The 9,391-nt window shown below is 49.8% G+C and overlaps 1 protein-coding gene across 1 annotated transcript; it reads left to right on the forward strand.

Annotated features, from left to right (window-relative positions):
* The first annotated feature begins 68 nt into the window (after positions 1-68).
* LOC128123382 (uncharacterized) lies at positions 69-4,236 on the forward strand. Its single transcript, XM_052759740.1, has one exon. It carries the CDS (start codon positions 3,342-3,344, stop codon positions 4,032-4,034), a length of 693 nt encoding a protein of 230 aa, XP_052615700.1. The 5' UTR covers positions 69-3,341; the 3' UTR covers positions 4,035-4,236.
* Positions 4,237-9,391: the final 5,155 nt, after the last annotated feature.

The raw sequence follows: 9,391 nt of genomic DNA on the forward strand, positions 1-9,391 counted from the left end.
CTCTGCACTATGCAGGTACAAAACAGGGTGGTCAGGGTCCACGGCTGAAATGAACCACATATAGGTCTCGCTCAGGCTCCACCCCTTCCTAAGCACTAGGAGGAAACGTCTCCTCCATGCTAGGCAAGTGTTCTGTCTGCAGCCCTGAAGAGATGGATGAGCAGCTGTTGGCTGCATTGCCTAAGAGTTCCCTCACCATCCCAGTCCCAGTCCACCCCTCGTCGGCAGGCTTCTGCAAAAACAGCTGAGCTTCTGTCTTCAAGCTGCTCCAGTTCAGAGCCGGGCAGCATGGAGAGGAGGGCATCTCAGGAAAGGAAGTGGACCTGCTTATGGGCTCTGCGAGACAGGAAGGAGTCTTACTTGTACAATTGTATTTCACTACAGGGAAGTTCCCTCCCCTCTTTTATCCCTGAGGAAGGCTCCCAACCTACAATTAGGACTTTGTGCACATTGGTCTTTTCAAGCACACAAACAAGTTACCTTCTGTTAATGATCCATGTACGGAAAATTGAGCAAAGAACTCAGCCATTAAGATAATTAGCTTGGTTGTAGAGGAAGAGCTGTGACCTAGTAAACAGAAGAGAAAAAGCACGGGGCTGGGGGGGGGGGGGGGTTCCTGGAGTCCGGTGCTCTGCTCTCTAAGACACAACCAGATGCTTGCCCTTCGTCCTGGCTGACTGGCTGACTGGCCTCTGAGTTCCAAGCACACTTGGTTTTGTGGGGGTCTTGAGGATTTGGCTTGGGTTCTCATGCTGGCATTGCAAATGCTTTTAACCCCTGAGCCGCCTCCCCAGCTTCTTGGGGCTTTCTCCGTGTAGCCCTGGCTGTCCTGCATCTCACCCTGTAAACCAGGCTGGCCTTGAACTTGGATATCCACCTGCTTCTGCCTCCTGAGTGCTAAAATTAAAGACGTGTGCCATGAGGCTCGTTCTTAACTAGTCAAGGTAGACAGATAACTAGTCTCTGCTAGGTCTATCTGCAGTTGCGTGCTAGGGAGTTAATTCAGTAGAGTGCTTGCCTCCCAAGCAGGAGGACTGAGTACCATCACTGGCACCTCCATAGAAGGCAGGACATGCGAGCACATGCATCAGGGAGGCAGAGACCGCCTGGAGCTTGTTGGCAGCCAGCCTTGCTTCATTGGCACGCTGCAGGTCCTGTGACATCATCTTAAAAAGCAAGGTGGGTGGCGGCTGCGCTGCGGGACACAGGACTGACCTTGATCTACACGTGCAAAAGTAACACAGGACTGACCTCTGGGCTACACGTGCAAAAGTAGATGAAAACGCAGGTCCTCAACCAAAAAAAAAAAGCCGGGCGGTGGTGGCGCACACCTTTAATCCCAGCACTCGGGAGGCTGAGGCAGGCGGATCTCTGAGTTCAAGGCCAGCCTGGTCTCCAAAGTGAGTTCCAGGAAAGGCGCAAAGCTACACAGAGAAACCCTGTCTCAAAAAACAAACAAACAAAAAAAAAAAGCGCAGGTCCTCAATTCCAAAATTACATTTATATTTCCAGTTAATATTTTCATTTACCCCGGTTTAAAAAATAAGTATTTTAAGATGTACGAAGCATTAGTAGAACAGACTGTCCTGGGTTAGAAAATGCCACCTGCCTGTTGTTTTTGTGATCCCTGATGTGTTTGATGAGGGTAGCTGCGGGCCAGTGAGTACTTGTCTAGCATGTTCCAGCCCTCAGATTTGATGATGCTCAGTGCCAGCAAAAAGTCAAAGATGCTAAGCCTCAGAGATGTGAAAAATGCACCCATGAAGCCTGAGGGAGCTGACTACTTCATCATAGGGTCATAACTGTGGCCGCTAACATTCTGCAAAGATTAAACTTGAAGGGAACTGGACATGACTCAGCAGTTAAGAGTGCTTACTGTTTCTCCACAGGTGTGGTTCCTAGCACCTGCATGGTAGTTATCTGTAACTAGTTCTAGGGGTCCAGGGCGCCCTCTGGCTTCTGTGGGCACCAGGCACAACACTCACAATAAATCTTTTTTCAAAATGAAGCCTAAGCCAGGTAGTGGTGGTGCACGACTTGAATCCCAGCACTCGGGAGACAGAGGCAGGCAGAACTCTTGAGTTTGAGGCCATCCTGGTCTACAGAATGAGTTCTAAGACAGCTGTGTCTACAGAGAAACCCTGTCTCAAAACAAAAAATAAAGTAAGCAAACCTTTCTTATACACTCCAGGGTCACCTGCCCAGGGATGGCACCACCCGCTATTGGCAGTGGTTATCAACCTTCCTAATGTGACCCTTTAATACAGTTCATGTTGTGGTGACCCCCAACTATAAAATTATTTTCATTGCTACTTCGTAACTATAGTTTTGCTACTGTTATGAACTGTAATGTAAATAAATCATAATATCAGATATGCTGCTCAAGGAGTCACCACCCACATGTTGAGAACCACTGTTCTAAGGTCGGAGAACAAATGTCCAGAGGATTAGGAAGTTGCCTGTTGCCAGGCAATGCAAATAGAATAGTGAGAATTCCCTCAGTCAAAGTGATGCCAGTTCAGACTAAACTGCAAATCTCAATTTGTAGCCATTGTGGGTCTCCTTTCCTGAGCTTGACTGCCTGGTACTTCTGTTTCTGTGTTTTCTGAAAGAATGCCTCAGCTGAGAGCCCCGGAGTCCTGTTTTGAACTAAATGCAGTTAGGGCAGCCTTGCCTGCCTCTTGAGTGAACAAAATTATCTAGAAACAGCCCCTAAGAGACGAAGAGACTACACACACACACACACACACACACACACACACACACACACACACACACACACACGCCACAGCACTCTATCCCTTAGACGTGCAGGTCGCCATGACGCCCATGAAGTTATTATGTGCCTGGTGGCTTACAAGAGCTCGTGGATCTGGCTTCCTGTGTTGGGCTGCAGTCTGGTGGACCCACAGAAGGCCACCACAGCCTGTCCCCCAAAACCGACCTGTCCGTAATGCAAACAGATGCTCTTGGCCCAGTCCCATCACCCTTTCGTTGGGAGCATTACTGGAAAACTGGAGGCGCCCTGGGGTGTTGCCAAAGCCTCCCCTGTAGTTTTAAAGTATGGTCGCAGTAAGGGCTGACCCCAGCCCGCGTTCTTAGAATCTCTGTAGTCCCGCGCCTCAGCAACGCTGGGCGGCAAACCGTGCGCCCTCGTTCCAAACGTCCACTGGCCGAGAGCAGGACGAGGAGAGCGGAGCCCAGGGCTCCAGCTTGGAGGCCACAAACCCACAAGCCGAGTCACTGCTGAGAGCCCGATGGCCCCATAGAACTGCGAGGAGCAGGGGGCGCCTGGTCGCCCTTCCTCCCTGAGCCTCCCACGGATCCCAACAGAGCACACGATGCCACCGTCGTTAGCGACCAACAGAGTCTCCCTCCGGGAGCTGGCCGACCTGGCAATCGGCACTCCGGAGGTGGGAGCGGTGAACTTCACGGCCCTGCACACACTGATAGTGGCCATGCTCAAGAGCCTCAACCTCCAAGGGGTAGTTATTGACTTCCACTCCCCGTCGGCTGAGTCTGGCCGCTCCGCTGATGTGGTCCGAAGCTCCCTTAGCACCCCGCATGTGTCAAGCAGCAAAGAGAGGCGCCGGAGTCTGTCCAGACCGTCCCTGCCTTCGCAGACGCTGGAGAGCCAGGTGAAGGACCTGGGCACCCAGGTACTGGACCTCAGCAAGCAGATTAAGAACATGGACAACAAAGTGCAGGGCATTGCCACACACGTGGAGCACATCTCCGGAGTCTCTGACCTCTACCCGGAGTTCCAAAGGCTGGAAGAGGAGATGACTCTGGTGCCCCCACAGGCGTCCCCACAGACATCTCCACGTATATCCTCACAGATATCCCCACAGATATCTCCGACAAAGTCCACCAGGATCTATGAATCCATAGAGATACAGGAGAAGTCTGAGCCCACAGCTGGGATGCCCCCACAGGTGATACAATCAAGGCTCTCGAAGACTCAGAAAGATATCAGCCCACCCAAGGTGGGTACACTGACCTACAGAGGCTCCTCCACGATACCCAGTCCCTAAGCTGGAAAGGTGTGTGTGCTAGGTCTGGCCTCACACAGCTCCTATTCTCCCTTGCAGCCCATGAATGTGCTCCAAGACCTCGTAGAAGACGTAAAAGCCCTGAAAGAAGTCCACCAGAAGGTGCAGGAGTTCCCTGAACTGAATGCCCAGGTGAGGACATCCTAGGGACCACACCTCACAAGTGGGGTGGTCCTTTGCCACACTCTCCTTTTTCTTTTCTTTTTGTTTGTTTGTTTGTGGTTTTTTTTCTTTTTTCTATCTTTCTTTTTCTTTTTTTTTTTTGTTTTTTTTGTTTTGTTTTTTTGAGACAGGGTTTCACTGTATAGCCCTGGCTGTCCTGGAACTCACTCTGTATAGACCAGGCTGGCTTTGAACTCACAGAGATCTGCCTGCCTCTGCCTCCTGAATGCTGAGATCAAAGGCATGTGCCACCACTGCCTGGTTCATTTTTATTGTGTGTGATTTGTTTATTTTTATTTTTATGTGTATGAGTGTTTTGCTTGCCTGTATGTACACCCACATACATGCACTGTCTGAGGAGTCTAGAAGAGGGTGTCAGATTTCTGGAACTGGAATTACAGATATCGGGAGCAGCTATGTAGGTACAAGGAACCATACCTTGGTCCTCTACAAAAACAGCTAGTGTTCTCTTCTAAATGTCCTGAGTTCAATTCCCAGCAACCACATGGAGGCTCACAACCGTCTATGATGAGATCTGGTGCCCTCTTCTGGCCTTCATGCATACATGCAGGCAGAACACTGTATACATAATAAATAAATCTGGAAGAAAAAAAAACCAAACCACAAAGCAGCCCGTGTTCTTACTTGCTGAGCCGTCTCTGCAGCCCCACCCCCTGTTTCCTAGGACCATTAATAACCTATCAAGAGGGGTTGGAGACTTGGTTCAGAGGTTAAAACACAGGCTGCTCTTCCAGAGGACCTGGGTTCAATTCCCAGCAACCACATGGTGGCTCACAACTGTCTGTAACTCCAGTTCCAGGGGCTCTGGCACCCTCACACAGACATACATGCACATAAAATAAAAATAAATAAATCTTTAAAAAAATATCAAGATACCTATAAAACCTAAACTGACCTAGAGCTGACGTAGAGGGTAGCTGACATCACAGAATACTCTTAAAATGAATTCTCCTTAAAAATGGAGACTATCAGGGCTGGAGAGATGGCTCAGCAGTTAAGAGCCTGGCTGCTCTTCCCAAGGACCTGAGTTCAATTCCAAGCACCCATATGACAGTTCACAACTGTCTCTATAATGCCAGTTCCAGGATCCAACATCCTCACACAGACATACATGCAGGCAAAACACCAATGCACATGAAAAGAAAATGAAAAAAATTAAAAGAAAAATCATTTTTAAAAAGGAACATAATTCCCTATTAAAAAAAATAAACTGGGGCTGGAGAGATGGCTCAGAGGTTAAAAACACTGACTGCTCTTCCAGAGGTCCTGAGTTCAATTCCCAGCAACCACATGGTGGCTCACAACCATCTGTAATGAGATCTGGTGCCCTCTTCTGGACTGCTGTCATACATGCTGTATACATAATAAATAAATAAATCTTTAAAAAAATAAATAAACTGTGTGGTAGTGGCACACACCTTTAATCCCAGCACTCAAGAGGCAGAGACAGGTGGCCTCTGTGAGTTCAAGGCCAGTCTGGTCAATAGAGTGAGTTCTAGGACAGCCAAGGATACACAGAGAAACCCTGTCTGAATATATATATATATATATATATATATATATATATATATATATATATATATATATATATAGAGAGAGAGAGAGAGAGAGAGAGAGAGAGAGAGAGAGAGGATATCCTCTTGGGGTGGTTCATTTAATCCCAGCACTCAGGAGGCAGAGGCAGGCAGATCTCTGTGAGTTTGAGGCTAGCCTGGTCTACAGAGCTATTCCAGGGATACACAGTGAGACCCTGTGTCAAAGCAAACAACGTGTTTTAGTCAGTGTTCGGTTGCTGTGAAGAGACACCATGACTTCCTTATAAAAGAAAGCATTTGAGGAGAGAGATGGCTCAGCGGTTAAGAGCACTGACTGATGTTCCAGAGGACCCGGGTTCAATTCCCAGGCCAGCTGGTGTCTGATCATGCCAGGCTTAAAAAAAAATGGGGAAAACAGAAAGCATTTAATCTTTGGGCTTGCTTACAGTTTCAGAGGTTCCGCCCGTTGTTTTGGTGGGGCGCGTGGTGGCACACAGGCAGAACATGACGCAGGAGACGGAGCTGAAAACTCTGCAACCAGATCCACAGGCAGCAGGAGGAGAGAGATCGGGCAGGCGTTGGCTTGAGCTCAGAGCCCACCCTCAGTGACACCCTTCCTCTGGCAAGGCCACACCTCCTAATCCTTCTTAAATAGTACCACTCCCTAAACATTGAAATATATGAGCCTATGGGAATCATTCTTATTCAAACCATCACACAAAGCGAATTAATAAAAAGTAAGTAAGGAATGGTAGTTACTGCCTTTAATCCCAAGAGCACTTGGGAGGCTGAGAATTGAGGATTGCTGCAAGTTCAAGGCCAGGCCAGTCAGCTACGGTAAATTTTAGGCCAGCCTGTGGAGTGGAGGAGTGCTGGGCCACACAAACACACAGAAGAGGGTGAGAGTTGGGGGTTTGGGGGAGAAAGCTGGACTTGAGTGGTCCAGGCTCTCAGGAGGAGAAATCACCATGCCCCAAAGCTCAGGTGAGCAAGGAGTTATTGTACACAGACAAACAGCTTTAGTCAGTCTCGGATGGAGCAGTCTGTGGGGCAGCAGCCTTCGGTCTGGAAATATCCACGGAGGAGGAGTGCTTCAGTGGGTGTTTTCTCCACATACTGTGAACACACGGACCCGAGCCTGATGGGGGTAGGGGGTGCTCTGCCATTCCTCTCTTGTTCTAAGGCCCTGGGGTATGTCACACAGCTGTGCCCATGTCAATAGCACACATTCATTCAGGACTCCACCCCCTACAGAGAGAATAAAGAAATCAGGTAGTGTATATTGAGACCCAAGGATCAATCCTGGGTGAGGGGAGGAAGTCGGACACCAGTGTCCCATAGTTACAGATGCAGGTACAGCAGGCAGGGACACTTGGACTTGGCCTTGGATTTTCCTGAGGGAGAAGTTTATCCCGGTGACTCCTCGTGGACACCGTCCCGTGAGCACCAGGGGACACAAAACAAATCAGCTCTAGTTGAACACTGCTAGGCCCAACTTCTAACACAGATTAGGTCAAGGGTTACAGGTGACCCTGTGTGAAGGGGTGGGGCCATCAGGAAGAAAGGGTGGAGAGATCGGATAGAGAAACGGAGGAATGCAAGACAGGCCAGAGGAGGCCATGCCCTGGGGGGTGGTCTCTTAGCTTTTATCCCGGCCTGGGCATTGCATGGTCCAGGGGATCCTCCACCCCTCATCTTGGCTCTGGGCAGAAAAGCTCATTTTCTCTGTTTTTGGAAAAAAAATATATTTTTTCAGAGACAGGGTTTCTCTGTGTAGCCCTGGCTGTCCTGCAGCTCTCTGTGTAGACCAGATTGGCCTGGGATTAAAGGCATGCACCACCACTACCCTGCCTTTTTTTTTTTTTTTTTTTTTTTTTTTTTGAAACAAGGTCTCCTTGTAGTCCAGCTGGCCTTGAATTTAACTGCGTAGCCAAGGCTGATAGTGACCTCCTGACCCTCCTAACCCGCCCCCCCCATCCACACACCAAGGACTGGGGTAACAGGTATGCAACACCATGCCTGCCCTTTTTCAAACTTTTGAGATTGGCATCTAGTCTCAGGACCTGGAGGTGGTAAAAGTGGTAAAGAAGGACTGAAGTGCTGGTCACTTGCCAGGACCCTTGGGGCTTTTCTCCTCCCGTGGCTCAGGCTGCCAGGATGCTGAGGGACCAGGTACTTGATTTTGGAGAGAACAGGTGGGCCTTGTGCTTATAGGGCTAGAAGCTTTTGGTAGTGGGTAGTGTGAGGTGAAGCTCGGGCCAGCTGTCTCACTCCACATGAACACTGGCTGGGCACACTGTACCCCATTACTACTGTGACCACTGCAGTCCACTTCCGCCTTCCCAGTGACCAGGAAGAGAACTGGGAATCTGGCTTGACCTGCCCGGTAAGGCTAGGTGGAAGCTAGAAACCCTTCACTGAGAGCCACACATACCTCATTTCCTTCTCTCCCTTGAACCAAGGCAGTGTGCACGTGTGTGCATGCATGTGTGTGTATGTGAGTGTGTGTGCGTGTGCATGTGTGTGCAGACAGGAAGGCTGAGTGATGGTCCATTTCCAAACTGTTTCCAGGAACTCCTTCAGCGTGTTAATGAACTGGAGAAGGTGGTCAAAGACAGAGAGGAGTACCTGGTAACATGGACAAGCCCTGGGGAAAGGCCCGGCGGGGGGTGGGGGTGGGGGGGGTAGAGGTGTGGGGGGGCGGTAGAGGTGGGAGTGGGGGGGCGGTAGAGGGCTTCTCTTCAGCCTAGCTTCTCTCTAGAGATGGTCCCAACTCCTGCCCCCGCCAGCATCTGTAGCTTAAAGTTTTCCTGCCTGGCCCACAGTCAGGACAAACTCTCTCACCCGCCAGTCCCACAGCCGTCAGACCCGACCAAGTAAACACAGAGACTTATATTGGTTACAAACTGTATGGCCGTGGCAGGCTTCTTGCTAACTGTTCTTACAGCTTAAATTAATCCATTTCCATTAATCTATACCTTGCCACATGGCTCGTGGCTTACCGGCATCTTCACATGCGGCTTGTCATCGTGGCGGCTGGCAGTGTCTCTCCCCCCCAGCTTCCTGTTCTCTCAATTCTCCTCTCTGTTAGTCCTGTCTATACTTCCTGCCTGGCCACTGCCAATCAGTGATTTATTCATTGACCAATCAGCAACACATTTGACATACAGACCATCCCACAGCAAGCATCTGTATCCTTTGGGGATAGGGGGTACAGGCACTCTGCCCCAAGAGGCACCACTTCCAGATAGAGGGTGAGTCCCTGCCATCTCTGCTCAGGGTTCTCTTCAGAGATGGTGTGAGACAAACCAGCCAGGCAATTCTGTACTTGCGGCCAGTGAATCTTCCCGGGGCTGGTGATGTTGGTAGCACCCACCCAACCCTGTGGGTCAGATCTGCAGGGCGAGTGTGTATGTGCATTCATGCTTAACAGATGTGTGTCTGTGTCCTGATGTTACTGACAGGATCAATTAAGTCGGAGACTGAATCTTGCTCCAGGTAGTGAAGAAATCACCATGGTCACCTGGGAAGAGCTGGAACAAGCCATCAGTGATGGTTGGAAGGCCTCAAGAGGGGTAAACAGACAGGGGTCCTGGGAAGGGGCACTGGGTGGGGTTCCAG

Source organism: Peromyscus californicus, unplaced genomic scaffold (genome assembly GCF_007827085.1).
Source record: "Peromyscus californicus insignis strain IS unplaced genomic scaffold, ASM782708v3 Scaffold_3__1_contigs__length_106647218, whole genome shotgun sequence".
Lineage (NCBI taxonomy): Eukaryota > Metazoa > Chordata > Mammalia > Rodentia > Cricetidae > Peromyscus > Peromyscus californicus.